This window comes from Anguilla anguilla, chromosome 13 (genome assembly GCF_013347855.1).
Source record: "Anguilla anguilla isolate fAngAng1 chromosome 13, fAngAng1.pri, whole genome shotgun sequence".
Lineage (NCBI taxonomy): Eukaryota > Metazoa > Chordata > Actinopteri > Anguilliformes > Anguillidae > Anguilla > Anguilla anguilla.
In genome coordinates this window covers 20,407,545-20,427,258 of record NC_049213.1, presented here as the reverse complement: position 1 = coordinate 20,427,258, position 19,714 = coordinate 20,407,545, and the positions used below count along the sequence as shown (strand labels likewise).

The window sequence follows — 19,714 nt, the reverse complement described above, 5'->3', positions numbered from 1 at the left end:
CTGCAGAAAAATGACATCACCTTCTGACACCATTCATGTAAAACGATACATTCATTTGTGCTGCATTAAAACAATTTACCAAGGCTTGGTAGCATTAGCTGTAGCAATAATTTGGAATCAAGGACAAACACTAAAGGCTTGGGCATCGGCCACATTTAGCACCATTTTAAATTGCTGAATGAGATATTGTTGTATTAAATATGTTTTCAAGTTGTATCCATTACTGTTGATGCTGGGTGTAAATTAATATTACTTGAATGCTGAAATGTTGAATGAGCTAAAGTGAGTTACATTAGTAGCCCCAGTCTATCAATGGCACCACTGATAAATTTTCATGTAACCATTAAGCCCAGGCCAGAATTTTCACATATTTTCACAAATAAATGAAACTCCTTTCTATTATTATATTAATCCTCCATTCTATTTTAGCCATCCTTCTAGAAATCACGACTTTGTATATGAAAAATGCCAATTTAGTGGCCTTAATTGGTATGCTTATCCTACATTATGATTGTGCCTGTAATGCTGAAGTCAGCTCATCTCTGTACTGCTGTGAGGTGTCGTCACTCTTGAAATTCATGGATGGAACCTGCACCCAGTTTTATTTCATGGTAGAAATCTAAGGCATGCAAGAATCCTGCAACAGTACACCAGTGACATTTCATGGCTTCTCCACAGCTAAACTAGGCTCCTCAGCAGTGCCAGAATCCATTGTAAGTACGTAAGACTCTAAGGAAATGTCTGTACATTGTGTCAGATGGTAGAGTCCTACATATAAAATCCTCATCTGGTCTTTAAATAATCATGTGTATATTGATACTTTGCTTAATGTATAATGTACTACATTATTCCCAAGCTCATATAGTCTTCTGGACTGTAACAATAAAACTGCATGGGTTATTAATAGGTAAGACATACACATCACTAAGGAACTGTGAATTTGGAGAGAACAGTATTTTCACCATTAAGCGGGTTTGCTGATTTAGGGGATAAAAGAAATGTCCTCTGCTTTTGCAAATGTATTCATGCATACAGTTACAGCAAGAATTGTTTATCTCGTGCAGCACAGCATAGCTTGCATATATCATAAAGGACTTTGATGAGTACTCAGTCAGCAACGTTCATTTTAAAATATTCTACTTTTAAAAATTATTTTTTATGTGCAAGACTGCCAGTACAGACCATGGCTGGTAGTCTTGAAGAAAAGCACACAGTCGGCTCTAGCTTTGCCTTGGGATGGGAGGGTTTGAGACAGCTGGGATGACAAAGCCTCATCCTGCACCTGCAACCAGCCATACTAGACAATCAGGCACCCGTAACCAACAGCAGTGGCTATGAGTGCTGATAAACACAACTGGTCATTCCAAATTGGTGGAAAAGAGGAGAAATTATTTAAAAATCAGAAAGATGAAAGGGGTCAGGTGTAATTTTAATAATTGGCAATTTAACATGTCATTGCCTCACAAAAAGATTTAATTAATCTTTGATGTTGAAAACATAGTACCAGGATTATGTCATAAATAAATTCACTGATAACAAAGCATTTAAAGCAAATACTTTTGGTTTGTGTGTTCAGTAACACACTAAAATCTTGTTGATCTTTAGTGCAGTGAGGTGTCATTATTTGTAAATGTTGTGGGAATAACCAGTCACTCCCAGTATTATTAAAAACTTAATTGATTATATAAGCTTAATTTATCTCTGCACAGCAACACTAGGCTTCCCCCCCTTGATGCCTGGGCCATGAAAAAGCACAATAGTTCGATCTGAAAGGATCAGAGTTAACCTTTAATAATGCCATAAAACTACATATGAAAAATTATTAAAATTTATGAACAATTATATGATTGTTTCACTATAATAAAAAGATACATTTGACCAATTAAAAATTCATGAATGAAATATTAACATGTCACGTTAATTATAGAGCTGTGTGTCCACAAAGATATGGTGACACTTTTGAACGAAGAATTTCCATTAAATATTGTACAAAAGATCAAATATATATTCAAGTAATTCTTTTATACATCCTAGTTTCTGCCCAATCAAGTTCCTCAGCAGTTCATTATGAAGCCCCTATTATTTTAATTAAAAAATTCCAATGATTTATCACAAGATAAAAATAATATCACTGCTACTGCTACAGGCGCTTGGTAGCTTATAAGAGGGTAAAAATACATGACCAAATAGGGATCAGTTCTGCTGAGTGAGGACAAATCTCTCTCTATAAAAGATGTCACCCTCATACCCCCAGGGACAGCCTGGCACCCAGTAAGGTGAGTGCGATTTACTGTAATGTTGGAACAGCTTCCAGATTTACAATGCTTGAAGCCCAAAGGGATTATTGTGTAAAATTTAATCATGTTAACTGAAATACATAAATAAGAGAAAATAAAAATGCTGCAACATACATGAATTCCATGTTTGTCAAAGAGAAATGTCATAAACCCAACTACTATAAATATAAAATATATGGTTATTTCATCTAATTTACACTGAGAATTGCACAAAAAGACTTAAGGGTATCAACTTGTCATTGAATATGTCAAGAAACGGTTGCCTCTGTAATGTTTCCCCTAAAAAAAACTCAGCAAACAGCTTAATTTACATTAATGCTAATTAATGCTAAACTTCTTTTTTTCAGCATTCAAAGACCACCAACTACCACCTTTCTCTCCGGGCATTGAAGGAGGTATGTCTAAATATAACTTGCTGCAACAGTCATAAAGGAATAAAACCTTCAAGCTGATATTTCCTTTATTTCTCCTCAGTAAAGCGCCATCATGAGTACCGATGCGGAGATGGAGGTCTTTGGCCCGGCGGCCATTTACCTCCGGAAGCCTGAGAGGGAGAGAATCGAGGCCCAGAACACACCCTTTGATGCCAAAACGGCCTACTTTGTGGCTGAGCCCAAGGAGATGTACCTCAAAGGGAAACTCATTAGCAGAGAAGGGGGCAAAGCCACCGTTGAAACTCTGGATGGGAAAGTAAGTACAGCTAAAGCTCCCAATATGGAGAAATGCCTAAATTAGAAATTTATAAATTAATATATAGCAATAAATGGAAAAAATACAAAAGTAAATAAAATCAGAATAAGTGTTTATTTATTCCCTAATTCATAAATCTTTTATTTATTTTGTGTATGCATGCAGTTGGAACGCATGCAGGCACAAACGCTGTGTCCCATTAACAAAAATGGCTACTGTAGTAATGATTTTGCCAGGCACGCAGTGGTTAAAGATTATTGGTTGGCATGACCAGCCATTTTCATGTGACATAATCACCTTTGCAGCATCAGATTTCAGCAAGCTAGCTAGCTAACCCAACTATGTTACAAGGATGTTGGTGGATTATATGCACAGTGGGATGACCATGATAAAATCAGAGTCAGATCTTGTGAAGAGTTCATCTTCCTGAGTACAAACCTTCTGTTATTCAGAAGTAGCTTATAACCACGTAACAGAATTATGGAACTATCATCCCTCAAATAAAAATACAACCAACCCACCACTTTCATTTTCATTTTCTGTAGCAAAAATTAACAGTGAAGGAGGATGACATCCACCCAATGAATCCTCCCAAATATGACAAAATTGAGGACATGGCCATGATGACCCACCTCAACGAGCCTACTGTGCTGTATAACCTCAAAGAGCGTTATGCAGCATGGATGATCTACGTGAGTTTTCCTCTAAAACCCTTTAATGCATTTGAAATTGAAAATAAATGAATGTCTCCAAGCATGTAATGTATGCTTCACTGTTTTAGACCTACTCTGGGCTGTTCTGCGTCACTGTGAATCCCTACAAGTGGCTCCCAGTATACGATTCTGTTGTTGTGGGAGCATACAGGGGCAAAAAAAGAGTTGAGGCCCCACCCCACATCTTCTCCATCTCTGACAATGCCTATCAGTTCATGCTCACAGGTAAGTGTATCTTCTTGGACAAGATGTTCAGGTTACTCTACAATACCGGCATACAATAGTATGTACAGTTTTAAGGCAACAGAAATGCCACAAAGCAATAAATATTCCAGCAAATTCCAGTCAAAAACTCCATTCCAGCAAATTCAACAAAAGATTTCATGGAGACCAGTCATACACATTATCCATTATGGTGCCATACCTGCCTCAGTGTTCTTGGTTGAAGAAATTATACAATCAACCCAGTACAAAAGGAATAAAGAAGGAGGCTTAGAGACAAAACTTGTTAGAAACACACAATGTGGGTGCTGCAAGACTCGTTAATTGAATATGGGAAGGGAGAGTCAGGAATGGCAAACATTTATTGGCACCCAAAGCAAAAGATTGGAGTTCAAAATAGCTTCAATCACGTGTAAAATCTGTCTTGCTTTACCCAGTGCAGGTGAAATGGATAGGAATGGAAATATTTTATCAGTATCATTGTTAAATGTGAAATTCTACATGGGCTTTGAAATATGATATGTGTAATATATCATATTTCCACTCATTCTTTCGTAGATCGTGAGAACCAGTCCATCCTCATTACGTATGTACCTCATATATTTTCATAAACACAGTTCACAAACAGCCAAATACAAATCAAATGAAAATACACTATTTTTGTAATGAAAATTTTCAAGTATTTTTCTCGGGTAAAACCATTTAAATTTTCAAACTTAAACAGAATTAAATGGGTTTTTAAATATCAAATGAAGTGTTCTCTGTGTTTATCCACAGTGGAGAATCTGGTGCAGGGAAGACTGTGAACACAAAGCGTGTCATTCAGTACTTTGCGACAATCGCAGTGGCTGGACCAAAGAAAGCAGAAGCAGCAGCTGGAAAAATTCAGGTCAGCAAGAGTCTCTAAAAATGAGCAAATATCTTGGGAACTTTATCTGCGGTAGCACATTTCTGAAGTGTCTGATGTCTACTGTAGGGATCACTGGAGGATCAAATCATTGCAGCGAACCCCCTGCTGGAGGCTTATGGCAATGCCAAGACTGTGAGGAATGACAACTCCTCCCGTTTTGTAAGTTTGTAGTTTTATTTTAAATTCTAATTTATCTACATTAACGGTGCTAAAATAAGGAACTATTTAATCCCATTTAATGTTGTTAATTGTTTAGGGAAAGTTCATCAGAATCCACTTTGGTACAACAGGAAAACTGGCTTCTGCTGATATTGAAACCTGTAAGTCTACCTGATACTCTGTCTCAGTTTATCAAATGATTCTAAAAACTTTGTTGATCAAAATATATTTTTGTCCATCAGATTTGCTGGAAAAGTCAAGAGTAACATTCCAGCTGTCAGCTGAACGCAGCTACCACATCTTCTACCAGCTCATGACAGGCCACAAGCCCGAACTGATAGGTATGAAATCACTAGATTAATTCTGTGAATACCATTTGAAGTTTTCAGAAAAGTCTGTATAACTGATTATTGTGTCTTACAGAGGGTCTTCTCATTACCACCAATCCATATGACTACCATATGATCAGCCAAGGAGAAATCTCAGTCAAAAGTATCGATGATGTGGAGGAGTTCATAGCCACAGATGTAAGTGATTTTTTCTTCTCTAACCAATCACAAAAAGTACTGCTTTGCACATGTATTGGTGAAGCAGTGGGGTTACCATACAGAACTTCACTCATTTACCTTGACTTCCCTACAGCTTGACTGGTCAGCAGATGGTCACACCCCTTATACATTCATTCTTGCCCTTTCTTGGACTTTTGCCAAAAATAAAAATTACATTTAGCCAAATTTTACAGAAAATTATTGTCTAGAAACATGAATACCATGGAAGGGTAGCGAAAGCAGGTTGTTGTAAATTCTAACTGATGATTTTAATTTTGCTTTCCTCTTAAATGGATACATGTATAACATAAATGATGCTGCATTCAACTGCTAAAAATCCAAATGTTCCATCACTAACTGCTAATCAAGATCTGAATTCCCTCATTATTTGTCTTGAATATTGTCTTAAAATTGAATGGAAGTGTTTTTTATTCATAAACTCAGTAATTTTTTGTGAATGTTAACCAAACTGTTATTTTAAAAAAAAAAACTCATGACACTTGCATTGTAGGGTAAAACATATAGGACAGTCTTGATTAAATCCAGTCTCAGAACTCTTTGGCATTTTGATTATGAAACAGTGTGTGCACAATCTTAATGTAAATGGTAAATGGACTGCATTTATATAGCGCTTTTATCCAAAGCGCTTTGCAATTGATGCCTCGCATTCACCAGAGCAGTAGGGGTTAGGTGTTTTGCTCAGGGACACTACGACATGCCCAGGGCGGGGATCGAACCGGCAACCCTCCGATTGCCAGACAACCGCTCTTACCTCCTGAGCTATGTCGCCCCATAGTGTACTGTATAAAATCATGAATCCCACATAAATACTGACAAACATTTTTGATTTCATTGTAGACGGCCATTGATATCTTGGGCTTCACTGCTGATGAGAAGCTGGGCATCTACAAGCTGACTGGTGCTTGTATGCATCATGGGAACATGAAATTTAAGCAAAAGCAGCGCGAGGAGCAGGCTGAACCTGACGGCACCGAGGGTAAGTGTACACTACGATACAGCTATGATGATTATTCAATGGTTTGCCCGGGGAAGTTTTTTATTTTTGAGAGCATACAAACGGTCTTTCATTTTAAGATTCTGGTTCAAACTTTGATTCTCTACATTTCAGTGGCAGATAAAATTTCTTACCTCATGGGCCTGAACTCAGCTGACCTGCTGAAAGCTCTGTGTTACCCCAGAGTGAAGGTCGGAAATGAGTTTGTGACCAAGGGACAAACTGTGCCACAGGTAAGGGATCTAAATTTGTGTAATACTCTAATATTATAATACCCTATATAATTATATATTTAATTGTATATTAAGTTAACCAGAATTGTGTTTTCATTCAGGGAATGCTTAAATGTACAGAACAAATACAAATATTCTGACAAGGCAGTTAAGACCTTTCTTTTTATATTAATAGGTCCATAACAATGTTATGGCTCTCTGCAAATCTGTCTACGAGAAAATGTTCTTATGGATGGTTGTTCGCATCAATGAGATGTTGGACACAAAGCAACAAAGAAATTACTTCATTGGAGTCTTGGATATTGCCGGATTTGAAATCTTTGATGTGAGTGGAGGTGTCCTGTGATATAATCACAAATCCAATTACATGAAAGATCATTTTAACTATGTGAGGGTATCAGATTTTTATAGCAGTTTGTATCTTCCTGAAATTTTAGTTCAACACCTTGGAGCAGCTGTGTATCAACTTCACCAATGAGAAACTGCAACAGTTTTTCAACCACCACATGTTTGTGCTGGAACAAGAGGAGTACAAGAAAGAGGGAATTGAATGGGAGTTCATTGATTTCGGTATGGACTTGGCTGCCTGCATTGAGCTTATTGAGAAGGTAAGTGAGATGCCCTCTATTATCAATAGACAATAACATGTCCAATTACTCCTAATGTCTTTTCATGGAAAATATTCTGCCTCCACCAGCCAATGGGCATCTTCTCCATCCTTGAAGAGGAGTGTATGTTCCCCAAGGCTTCAGACACAACCTTCAAAAACAAGCTCTATGACCAACATATGGGTAAAACCGCTGCTTTCCAAAAACCCAAACCTGCCAAAGGCAAGGCTGAGGCCCACTTCGCCCTGGTGCACTACGCTGGCACTGTCGACTACAACATCGCTGGCTGGCTGGACAAGAACAAGGACCCCCTGAACGACTCTGTGGTGCAGCTGTACCAGAAGTCTTCAATGAAGCTGCTGGCCCACCTGTATGCATCCCACGGTGCTGCAGATGGTATGGCGGTGCTGATTTATATTACTGTAATAGTCTTCTTTGTACCCAGATACAATTTAACAGAAGTTTATCATTATAGACCTATTGGGAAGATTGGAAAGTCACTTGTATTGTACTTGTAGTTTTGAAAAGAAATTACAATGCAAAAACAGAATTCATAGTTCCTAATTAAAATTTGTTTTCAAGCAGGTAACTGAAAATGAATTTTTCGTTAAAAATAGATTTAAAATGAATTGCTTTGACTCTGATGCCAGTGTGTAATTTCTCATGTAAAAACAGATGCAAAAGGTGGTAGCAAAAAGGCAGGCAAGAAGAAGGGTGGCTCCTTCCAGACTGTGTCTGCTATGTTCAGGGTAATGTATTAACTCGAATACAAATGAAACTGTGCTGCTATTCAAGATTCGCTGACAGTTGCTGCTCAGTGGCTCATCCTTTTAAGTGATGAATCCAGACCATGCCAGTGGCAACTTTGTTTTCCTCTGACCCATGTCTACGCAAATTGCCTTTTGTGTTTGTGTAAGAAGCTGTGACTGACATGACACAATAGAAGAGAGCATGTACTTGTCTGTGCTTTCCCAAATCAAAAGCAGAGGTTGTGGCAAAGACCAATGATAAAATATGATAGGCCATTCTAAATTGAGCAGAAAAAGGAGGGAAAAGCATTTAAAAAAAAGACAAGTATTGGAACATACAGCATTGCTGACCTAGCACAGTACTAAACTTATACATAATATGATTGTTGATTCCCTATTTTATCTGCAAGCACAATGATCAATTATTGAAAGGGAATCCTCCAGTGTGTGAAATGTGTTTGTTTTGCCTAGAGATCATCCTTCTTACTGCTACCTCTTCCAGACATACCTTTCTACTCAACCCCTGCTATTGTCATTAAATTAAACCGTGTCACTCTTTTCAATCATAACACTACTTTAAATATTAATACAAATACCAGACAATTAACAGATATCACCATATAGTTTCTTCTAAATTCCATTATAATGCCTCCTCACATCCCACAGGAGAACTTGGGCAAGCTGATGACCAACCTGAGGAGCACTCATCCTCACTTTGTGCGATGCTTGATTCCTAATGAAACAAAGACACCAGGTAAAAAACTGTATTTAAAGCTATTCCCATAATTTAAATGTACAAACAACCGGAATTGAATCACATCAACTCAACTTGTGAACTAGTTAAAATTCCTGGGGCAGAAAATAAACTGTATTCAGGTACACTATCCAGCATTTACATTGTTTTTTGTACATCTTATGAAGATTTCAGAACATTTTTAATGTTTTCTTGTTTTCTAGGTCTCATGGAGAACTTCTTGGTTATCCACCAGCTGAGGTGTAATGGTGTGCTGGAAGGTATCAGAATCTGCAGAAAGGGTTTCCCCAGCAGAATCCTCTATGGTGACTTCAAGCAGAGGTAAATTATGCATCTCTTTAAGCAATTTAATATACTTGCATATGGATTTCAGTGTCACTGGCCCTGTGAGCAGATAAAAATGTACGTTCAAGTCATAGGTCACTGCTGCGCATTTAATTTGGTGTGTCACTTCAACAATTCCATGAAACAAAGAGGCAGTAAATACATTTGTAATGCTGAAGGTGAACATTTGAAATCAGCTCAATGAATGCATCTGAAAAGTGAATAAATGCTCATAATCGTAATTGTTCGCAATAATCCAGGACTGGCTATCAAGGCAGGACACTTCATAGCAATGTTTTCCATTAAAAAGGGTTGTCTTTTCTTTTAGATACAAAGTACTGAATGCCAGTGTCATCCCTGAGGGACAGTTCATTGACAACAAGAAAGCTTGTGAGAAGCTCCTGGGGTCCATTGATGTGGACCACACCCAGTACAAGTTTGGCCACACCAAGGTAAGAGACTCCTCGGGTACCAATACTATTTCTGGAAATGATAATTTAACATGGACTGCTGGATGGCTCATTAGGTTAAGGCTCCACACAGTGGGGCGTGGATGTTACATTACATTACAGGCATTTGGCAGACGCTCTTATCCAGAGCGACGTACAACAAAGTGCCACGGATAAAATTCCCACCATGGCAGTGGTGACTGTGGCCAATAGCTCCATAGAGGGACTGCATTTCTCTGAATGATAATTGGTTCTTGAGCTTAAAATATTATTTCATGTAACTCTAAAAATCCACTGAAGTAAGGTTTGAAATTAAAAAATGTTATGTTACATGTTACATAATGTTAAAAAACCCTGTGTTCTATCATCATATTTATCTGTGATGCATGGGCCATGCAGGTCATGTTATGTCTTATTATGTCTTACACTGAATATTTACAATATTTCCTCCAGGTGTTCTTCAAAGCTGGTTTGCTGGGTCTCCTGGAGGAGATGCGAGATGACAAACTAGCAATACTTGTGACCTTGACTCAAGCCCTCTGTCGTGGCTTCCTCATGAGAAGAGAGTTTGCCAAAATGATGGAAAGGAGGTATGTGTTACTATGCAGCAAACATGTAACATGTAAAGACACTGTTCCAGTGTAAGTGTGCAGTACTACATGAATTTATGTTAACACTGAAATACAGCTCTGGAAAAACAAGAGACAAACCACATATATTTTGAAGAAGAATCAGGGTTATTCCACCAAATATTGTTGAATCCTTCCAATGTGAAGACATTGACATTTTAAGTATTTATTAATGGGTATAAATTTGTTTAGTTTGCATTATCCAACAACAGTGTGTATTTCTTGTATTTTGATTTGTTGTCATTTTCCACAAATAAATGTTCCGAAAGACAATATCTTTGTAATTAAAATCAAATGTGGTCAATAGTTAATGAAAGAATATCAAGTTATAGTTTACATAGACATGTACCCATAAACTGTAAAACTGAAAATTTGATGAGGTGTCTATTTTTGTCCAGAGCTATATGAGTATCTGCAGTAACTTAGCAATTTGTCATTTCCCAATCATTGTTCACTATGATCACGTCTTACACAGAGAGTCCATTTACTCCATCCAATACAACATCCGCTCATTCATGAATGTGAAACACTGGCCATGGATGAAGGTCTACTTCAAGATCAAGCCACTTCTCAGGAGTGCTGAAGCTGAGAAGGAAATGGCCAACATGAAGGAAGAGTTTGCCAAGTGTAAAGAGGATCTGGCAAAGGCATTAGCCAAGAAGAAGGAGCTTGAGGAGAAAATGGTCTCTCTGCTGCAGGAAAAGAATGACCTACAGTTGGCTGTTGCATCTGTAAGTTTGCCTTGAGATCAAAATAATTGAATAAGAAATTAGTCTACTTAACATGCCTTAACAATATTAAATCAATATCATAGTTTCATCTCTTCCTAATGAAATGTTTAATTCAATTTTGTATTCAATCATTCAAGGAAGCTGAAGGCCTCTCTGATGCTGAGGAAAGATGTGAGGGCCTCATCAAAGCAAAGATCCAGCTTGAAGCAAAACTCAAAGAGACAAATGAGAGACTGGAGGATGAGGAAGAATGCAATGCTGAGCTCACTGCCAAGAAGAGGAAACTGGAAGACGAATGCTCTGAGCTGAAGAAAGACATTGATGACTTGGAGCTCACCTTGGCAAAAGTGGAGAAGGAGAAACATGCCACAGAAAACAAGGTTTACATTTCATCAATAGAGTATGCACATTTTCCCAGGGAACTGACATCTCCCTAACATGGTGGAATTTAATTTATTTAGGTGAAAAACCTGACTGAAGAGATGGCCTCTCAGGACGAGACCATTGCCAAGTTGTCCAAGGAGAAGAAAGCCCTCCAAGAGGCACACCAGCAGACCCTGGATGATCTCCAAGCAGAGGAGGACAAAGTCAACACTCTGACCAAAGCAAAGACCAAGCTCGAGCAGCAAGTAGATGATGTGAGTATAACATGAAGCATCTTGATAAAAATGGAACACCTCTGGAACAAAAGCCAAAACAAGAACCAAAATATTTTCAATTATCAACAGAAAAAAACATTGTCTATGAAGGCCATATTCGTTCCATTTAATTTTTAACAAAACAATATTTAATATTTATTCCCTACAATAGTTGGAAGGCTCTCTGGAACAGGAGAAGAAGCTTCGCATGGACCTTGAGAGAGCCAAGAGAAAGCTTGAAGGTGATCTGAAACTGGCACAGGAATCCATAATGGACCTGGAGAATGACAAGCAGCAGTCAGACGAAAAGATCAAGAAGTAAGAGATGATTCAGATAAATGCAATGATAGCAAATGTAATGATAAACCTGCAAAAAAAAAATCTAAATGCTTATTGTGTATTTTCCACAGGAAGGACTTTGAGATGAGCCAGCTTCTCGGCAAGATTGAGGATGAACAAACTTTGGGTGTTCAGCTTCAGAAAAAGATTAAAGAACTCCAGGTATACGTCAAAGCCTCAAAATTCCACAAACTACAGCTGATAAAAGTGGGATGTATGTCCTAAACCAACACTGTTGTGTACCATAGGCTCGTATAGAGGAGCTGGAGGAAGAAATAGAGGCTGAGCGTGCTGCACGAGCCAAGGTTGAGAAGCAGAGGGCTGATCTCTCCAGGGAACTTGAGGAAATCAGTGAAAGGCTCGAAGAAGCAGGTGGGGCAACTGCTGCTCAGATTGAGATGAACAAGAAGCGTGAAGCTGAGTTCCAGAAGATGCGCCGTGATCTTGAAGAGTCCACCCTGCAGCATGAAGCCACTGCTGCTGCTCTCCGCAAGAAGCAGGCCGACAGTGTGGCAGAGCTGGGAGAACAAATCGACAACCTTCAGCGCGTCAAGCAGAAACTGGAGAAGGAGAAGAGTGAATACAAAATGGAGATTGACGACCTCTCCAGTAACATGGAGGCTGTTGCCAAATCAAAGGTACACAGAAGGTTTGCATTACTTTGGAAGCAAATGGCTTTTTGTGAACACCAAACCTGATGAACTCTAAACAAACTTTTTTCCAACAGAGCAACCTTGAGAAAATATGCCGTACCCTAGAAGACCAACTGAGTGAACTCAAATCCAAGAATGATGAGCATGTACGCCAGCTGAACGACATAAGTGCACATAAAGCAAGACTTTCTACTGAAAATGGTACATAATCAGACATTTTACATTAAATCATTTCATGTTGAAAAATATGATGGAGTTACTCAATACTTTGGTTTCCTCAGGTGAATTGAGTCGCCAGTTAGAGGAGAAAGAAGCTCTTGTTTCCCAACTGACAAGAAGCAAACAAGCCTACATACAGCAGATTGAGGAGCTCAAGAGGCACATTGAAGAGGAAGTCAAGGTAACTGGTTAAAACATCATGTCATCTTTCTAAGCACCTAATTCCACAAACAAACTAGGGATTGCAACAAAAGATAATGTATCTGATTTACAACTGCCGTCAATATGTCTAAGTTATGAATTAATGATGGGCTGCTCAATTTTTTAAAATGATGATGCAGAATCAGACATTTACACAAATTAAATCGAACCCTTTGAGAAGCTTTATTTTCCAAAATTAAACCTCACATTAGACACAAAGTTCCCACATCTTTCTTGAATCATCTAACAAGCTTTCACAATAAACCTTCAAAAAATATTTAATGGTTGTGAAATAGTGTGAAGAGCCTAACAGCTCCACAGAACAGAAGCAGCAGAACTAATTGCATTAATTCATTTCCAACTTCTGAAATAAGGCCAAGAATGCCCTGGCCCATAGTTTACAGTCAGCCCGTCATGACTGTGACCTGCTGAGGGAGCAGTACGAGGAGGAGCAGGAGGCCAAGTCTGAGCTGCAGCGTGGAATGTCCAAGGCCAACAGTGAGGTGGCTCAGTGGAGAGCCAAATATGAAACTGATGCCATCCAGCGCACTGAGGAACTGGAGGAGGCCAAGTAACTAAACACTTTTGTACCATTTCATTGTAGAACCACTGCATAACACACAGTCACAAAGAGTCTTGCAAAACAAATGAAATCCCCACTCCTTACAGGAAAAAGCTTGCACAGCGTCTGCAGGAGGCGGAGGAGTCCATTGAGGCTGTGAACTCCAAGTGTGCTTCTCTGGAGAAGACCAAGCAGAGACTGCAGGGTGAAGTGGAGGATCTCATGATTGATGTGGAGAGGGCAAATGCCCAGGCTGCCAACCTTGACAAGAAACAAAGGAACTTTGACAAGGTAAATCATCAAAGCTAGGGTCACTAACAACTGTGTGGTAGGTCACTATCAGTTGTTAAAATGAAGGCCAGCTACAAGTGGTATTAATGGCTTTGTTTTATCGTGTGTCCAGGTTTTGGCAGAATGGAAGCAGAAGCATGAGGAAGGCCAGGCAGAGCTGGAGGCCGCTCAGAAAGAGGCCCGTTCTCTCAGCACTGAGCTCTTCAAGATGAAGAACTCATATGAAGAAGCTCTGGACCAACTAGAGACACTGAAGAGAGAGAACAAGAACTTGCAGCGTATGTACAGCCAGTGTAAACAATTGGGAATAAAGCACTGTTGTTGTGACAAACTGAAAATAAATCTGCAATCTACATATGATCAACAACCAAAAGCACTAATTGCTAATGATGCAAACAGTGATGTGATGGATTGATGAAATGTTCTATATTGATTATTGTCATCATTAGTATCAAATCATTTTTGAATGTGTCCCTGCAGAGGAGATTTCGGACCTGACAGAACAGATTGCAGAAACTGGAAAGACCATTCATGAGCTGGAAAAGGCCAAGAAGACTGCAGAGAGTGAGAAAGCTGAAATTCAAGCTGCCCTAGAAGAAGCAGAGGTACAAATACTTATACAAATTCAATACACAAAAAATAATTATGTGCATTTTCTAGTTAGCTACTAGTGATCTATGAATTAACAGACATTTTTTGTGTACTTTCATTCAAATGAAATTTGTACATTTAGACAAAGTTAACCAGAGAGTTTGTATTTAGCACAATTCATATTACTGTCTAAATTAATTTTACAGGCAACACTGGAGCATGAAGAGTCCAAGATTCTCCGGATCCAGCTTGAGCTCAATCAGGTCAAGGGTGAAATTGACAGGAAGCTGGCAGAGAAAGATGAGGAAATAGAGCAGATCAAAAGGAACAGCCAGAGGGTGATTGAGTCCATGCAGACAACTCTTGATGCTGAGGTGAGAAGCAGGAACGACGCTCTGAGAGTCAAGAAGAAGATGGAGGGAGACCTGAATGAGATGGAGATTCAGCTGAGCCATGCCAACCGCCAGGCAGCTGAAGCTCAGAAGCAACTGAGGAATGTCCAAGGACAGCTCAAGGTATGTTTCTAGAATATATGTTGACAGGGCTGAGCTCCAAAATGTTCAGGCTTTTATACATAACTAATTTAATCAATCTCTGCGTCAGGATGCCCAACTGCACCTTGATGATGCGATCAGAGGACAGGAGGAGATGAAGGAACAGGTTGCTATGGTGGAGCGCAGGAACAACCTGATGCTGGCTGAGATTGAAGAACTGAGGGCTGCTCTGGAGCAAACAGAGAGAGGCCGCAAAGTGGCCGAGCAGGAGCTGATCGATGCAAGCGAGCGTGTGGGACTGCTGCACACCCAGGTGAGTCAGTGAGTTTATCAGACCTGGTACAAAAATACAGGGTGAATTACATCACATCCACATGCCAACCTAGAAATATCCAATTTTGTTTAGAATACCAGCCTTATCAACACCAAGAAGAAGCTGGAAGCTGACCTTGTTCAGATTCAAGGTGAAGTGGATGACACCATTCAGGAAGCAAGAAATGCTGAGGAGAAAGCCAAGAAGGCCATCACAGATGTGAGTTATACTCATACCAGGTTTACGTGCATTACATTACTTCATTTTTTCCATTTTATCCAGAGCAAATAATAAAGCTAAAGCTCTTCTGTAAATCATACAGCTGGATTTTTCTCTTAACAGCTAAGGTACATCCCTCTGCACAATGATATAATAGTAGTATCCACATGGGGCCTGTACTGTAAAACTCCACTGGACCGCTGGCTTACACCTACTCTTTTGTGAGCTTTGGTTGCCAAAAAGAATTATATCATCAGTCTTGCCCTCAGAAAATTATTTTTAATAGAAAAAACTGCATGAAAAAAAACTGTGTAAAATTGCAGGCTGCCATGATGGCAGAAGAGCTGAAGAAGGAGCAGGACACCAGCGCTCATCTGGAGAGGATGAAGAAGAACCTGGATATTACAGTCAAGGACCTGCAGCACCGTCTGGATGAGGCTGAGAGTCTGGCCATGAAGGGCGGAAAGAAACAGCTCCAGAAACTGGAAGCAAGGGTAACCGATTGAGATATGCAATAAGGAATATTTGTAGATTAAATGAATGCACCAAAATCATCCATTGGATAATGGCACAAACATCATTTAAAAATACATTTATTGCATTTTTACTATAAATGCACTCAGCTGATACAAAACATGGTCAGAATCAGCCTTTAAACGCACGAGGCATCATCCTCAGAGTCATGTCTGTGCAAGCACTACTTAATTTCTCATTGCTACAGACTCAATGGCAAAGGCTGCAGCAATGAGCAGATACACACACAAACACAAACACACACATGCTCACACTCACGCATGCACACGCACACATACAAACACCAGGGCATTCCATATTAGGGAGAAAATGAGGGGAAAGCATAAATAAAATCATGTCAAACCATACAGAGCATTAGCACAGCTCTACGAAAATATTATTATAAATATAAGAGTGAGTCACTTGCAATCAAAACAACATTAATCCATATGGTTATTATAGAAAATCATTCCAGATGCCTTCAGGTAAAACGAGAATCATTTTTAATGTGCAACCTAATAGCATTGATTACTGTATCTATAAACCTTTGAAAAGTAATTTTTAAAATCAATATTGTCTTGATGACTGTTCTGACATTACCTTACATTACATTACAGGCATTTAGCCGACGCTCTTATCCAGAGCGACTTACATAGCAATTATTTATCCATTTATACAGTTGGATATATACTGACGCAATGCAGGCTAAGTGCCTTGCTCAAGGGTACAACGGCAGTGTCCCAGGAATCAAACCTATGACCTTTCGGTTACAAGCCCAGTTCCTTACCCACTGTGCCACACTGCCGCCCATGTTTGTCAATGATTCAGCTGCATTTCTTTTTTAATAATATTTACATAATAATCATGTCCATTTTTTTTTCTAATCGAGGTGCGTGAACTGGAAGGTGAAGTTGACAGCGAACAGAGACGTGCAGCCGAAGCCATCAAAGGTGTCCGAAAATATGAGAGGAGAGTCAAGGAGCTCACCTACCAGGTAAGGTTTTATACATCTTTACCAAAAACAGTGGACAAGACAACAACCATGTATGGTACCTCTTCTGAATCTGCTTTAACCTCTGCAGACTGAGGAGGACAAGAAGAATGTCCACAGACTGCAGGACCTGGTGGACAAGCTGCAACTGAAAGTGAAGGCCTACAAGAGGCAGTCCGAGGAATCTGTAAGTCGAATGCTTTACTAATTTAATGGCGTATCAATGTGATATTTCATATCAAAACCATCCATATGAGAACAAATCTTGGCAGGCAACCCCATTAGGTGGAACAGAATTGGCATCAACGTCAAGATATTAATTCAACAAGCTGCTTGGATAGAAATAATCAGGGCTCAATTGGCTGATTTAGCATTTTCTAGGGAACAAATTTGCCAGTGCATCTTGAATACTGCATTTGGTGCTATGAGTCTCCTACTAACCAAATATGTTTCTTTCATAGAACCAGTTGTGTGTCAGCCATGTTCACCTATCTAATAAGCTAGTTAAATTTTAAAAAATGATAATTATTAAATTATAATAATTAATAATTAATTAATTATTAAATTTATTCATCCCATTTATTAGTCATTAGTCCAAAGACACCTTCAGCAAAAACTACTTCAGTCATCTTTTGCTAAAATGTCTTATAAGATTGTACCATTGAGTGTAAGGGCTCAAGAACACAATCCCCTGTGTATTCCTATTTATTAGAAGATGACACTGATAGCAAACAAGTCTTAAAAGAATAGCTATATTTCAAACATTATATTCCTGAAATCTGTGCACCTAACCCAACCTACCATCAGCAAGAGACACACTCAATATCTTACAATGATTTTTAGGGGACCCCCCCAAGAGTAATGAGCCAATTCCCACAATAGCCTTACCAAACCTAATATAACTAATTCTCCCATTCTGAATAGGTGTTCTTTTCAGAAACAGAAGAACAGAAGTTCTATTCATGTAATGGTAATAATTCTTTGAGTAAATAATGGGCTCTCTTACAGGAGGAACAAGCCAACACTCACCTGTCCAGGTACAGGAAGGTGCAGCATGAGATGGAGGAAGCTCAGGAGCGTGCCGACATCGCTGAGTCCCAGGTCAACAAGCTGAGAGCCAAGAGCCGTGACATTGGCAAGGTACTTTCTGTAACAAATTTTTTAATACAAACTGTTTGTACGTAAATAAAGGTTACATGTTACTGTAAATATGTAGTCATAGACTGTTAAATGTACAGTACAAAACCAACATGCATATTTTATAGTAAGACTAAGATTTAGAAATGAATTGGTCAATCATCAAAGTTTTTATAAAATTTGGCGATAATGATCATACATTCTAACTGCTTTTCAATTTATTTTAAGGTGAAGGACGTCCACGAGTGAGGGATAAACCTACACGAGACGCAGTAACAAGCACTCATACAATATGAACTTCTTGTGAACTGTTCTCATGTAAGCCATCAGACAATAAAGGTAGCTGAGCATTTCCTTCTCTTGTATTCTTTTGTCCATCCATCTTTGAATGACACTTGCAAAATGAATGCAGCAATGCACCGTTAGTGCTACTCACAAGACTGAAATTTTGAACATGAGCAACATCTCAAAAACTGGAAAGCTAATAAACAAAATTGTGAAAAAAAAATTGTAGGACAGTGGCTGCATGCAATGTTATTAAGTAGGCTTATCGGTTGAAAAAATGTAATATCTTTTCTCAAGAGCGGAAAAGTAACTTATATTTGGCTATAGACCTAACAAAGGCTCCCTTTGCAAAATCTAACTGCATTTGATCAAGCTCAATTTGAAAGTTAGTCATTTCCAATTGTTCCTCTATAGTAAAAGATTCTAATGTCAGAAAATGACGCCTGCTCAAAAGTTTAATGTCTTTCATGTTCCTAGAATGCTTTATCTTTATAAAACAGTAAAAAAGTCTGAAAATAGATTTGCCTTAAATGTAACTTACCTAAATAAGAAGTAGGCTAGTAGTAAAACAATAGCAATAACCCATAGCTAATAATGAGTAAGTCAAGACTTATTCTCCGACGGACAAAATGGGAGCATACGACTGCGTTATTCAAAGTTAATGTTTTCTGTAAGAAATGCCAGTTCTCCAATTATCTGTCCATTGATCATGGCAGAGCCCCCATACCATGACGTTCTTTGAAGTTTCTTCTCTTGCTTTCTTAACCCATGACCACAGTTTCACTCTAGCACCTTCGTCATCAGGGGACTGACTGAGTCTCAGTGAACTGGATATATAGTTATTACGGAGATACCTGGACTCTCTCCCTCTCCAGACTGTGTTTTGGTAGAGGCTCATTGAAAACAGCACAATAACCGAGAAAGAAACCAATCCTTCCTCTGTGGACCAAGGCGACGTACGATATTGACGACCTTGGTCAGTTTCTCGCAAATCTTTGGCGCCACCTTCCTCGCGATGTTGGTAATGACACTTCTGATGTTCCCGTCGTCTTCCTTAAAATCCATGTAACTTAAGTGACCACCTCCAGCTGTATCTGAGTCTGAGTACCATCAAACCTAACTTTCGAAGTTTTGTTTTCTGCTTTTAGCTTTCCAACAATGTTCTCCAGATGGGTCCCTTTGTCTTTCTGATCACTGATATCAACGACAAGTTGGTTAACCTTAAATTGTTGGCGAT

At 38.9% G+C, this 19,714-nt stretch overlaps 1 protein-coding gene across 1 annotated transcript; it reads left to right on the top strand.

Annotated features, from left to right (window-relative positions):
• Positions 1–2,227: 2,227 nt before the first annotated feature.
• On the top strand, positions 2,228–18,546 carry LOC118211808 (myosin heavy chain, fast skeletal muscle-like). The gene is made up of 41 exons (XM_035389295.1): positions 2,228–2,276; positions 2,645–2,692; positions 2,772–2,987; positions 3,533–3,679; positions 3,769–3,925; positions 4,481–4,508; positions 4,700–4,811; positions 4,899–4,991; positions 5,089–5,152; positions 5,234–5,332; positions 5,415–5,518; positions 6,398–6,536; positions 6,669–6,787; positions 6,963–7,112; positions 7,225–7,395; positions 7,485–7,791; positions 8,071–8,144; positions 8,811–8,898; positions 9,102–9,219; positions 9,551–9,674; positions 10,125–10,261; positions 10,776–11,031; positions 11,169–11,411; positions 11,493–11,669; positions 11,842–11,987; positions 12,080–12,170; positions 12,257–12,646; positions 12,736–12,862; positions 12,943–13,061; positions 13,456–13,652; positions 13,751–13,934; positions 14,047–14,212; positions 14,415–14,539; positions 14,732–15,040; positions 15,129–15,332; positions 15,426–15,551; positions 15,875–16,045; positions 16,954–17,058; positions 17,147–17,242; positions 18,064–18,195; positions 18,421–18,546. The coding sequence occupies exons 3-41, from the start codon at positions 2,784–2,786 to the stop codon at positions 18,439–18,441; spliced, it is 5,820 nt and encodes a 1,939-aa protein (XP_035245186.1). The 5' UTR covers positions 2,228–2,276; positions 2,645–2,692; positions 2,772–2,783; the 3' UTR covers positions 18,442–18,546.
• The last annotated feature ends 1,168 nt before the right edge of the window (positions 18,547–19,714 follow it).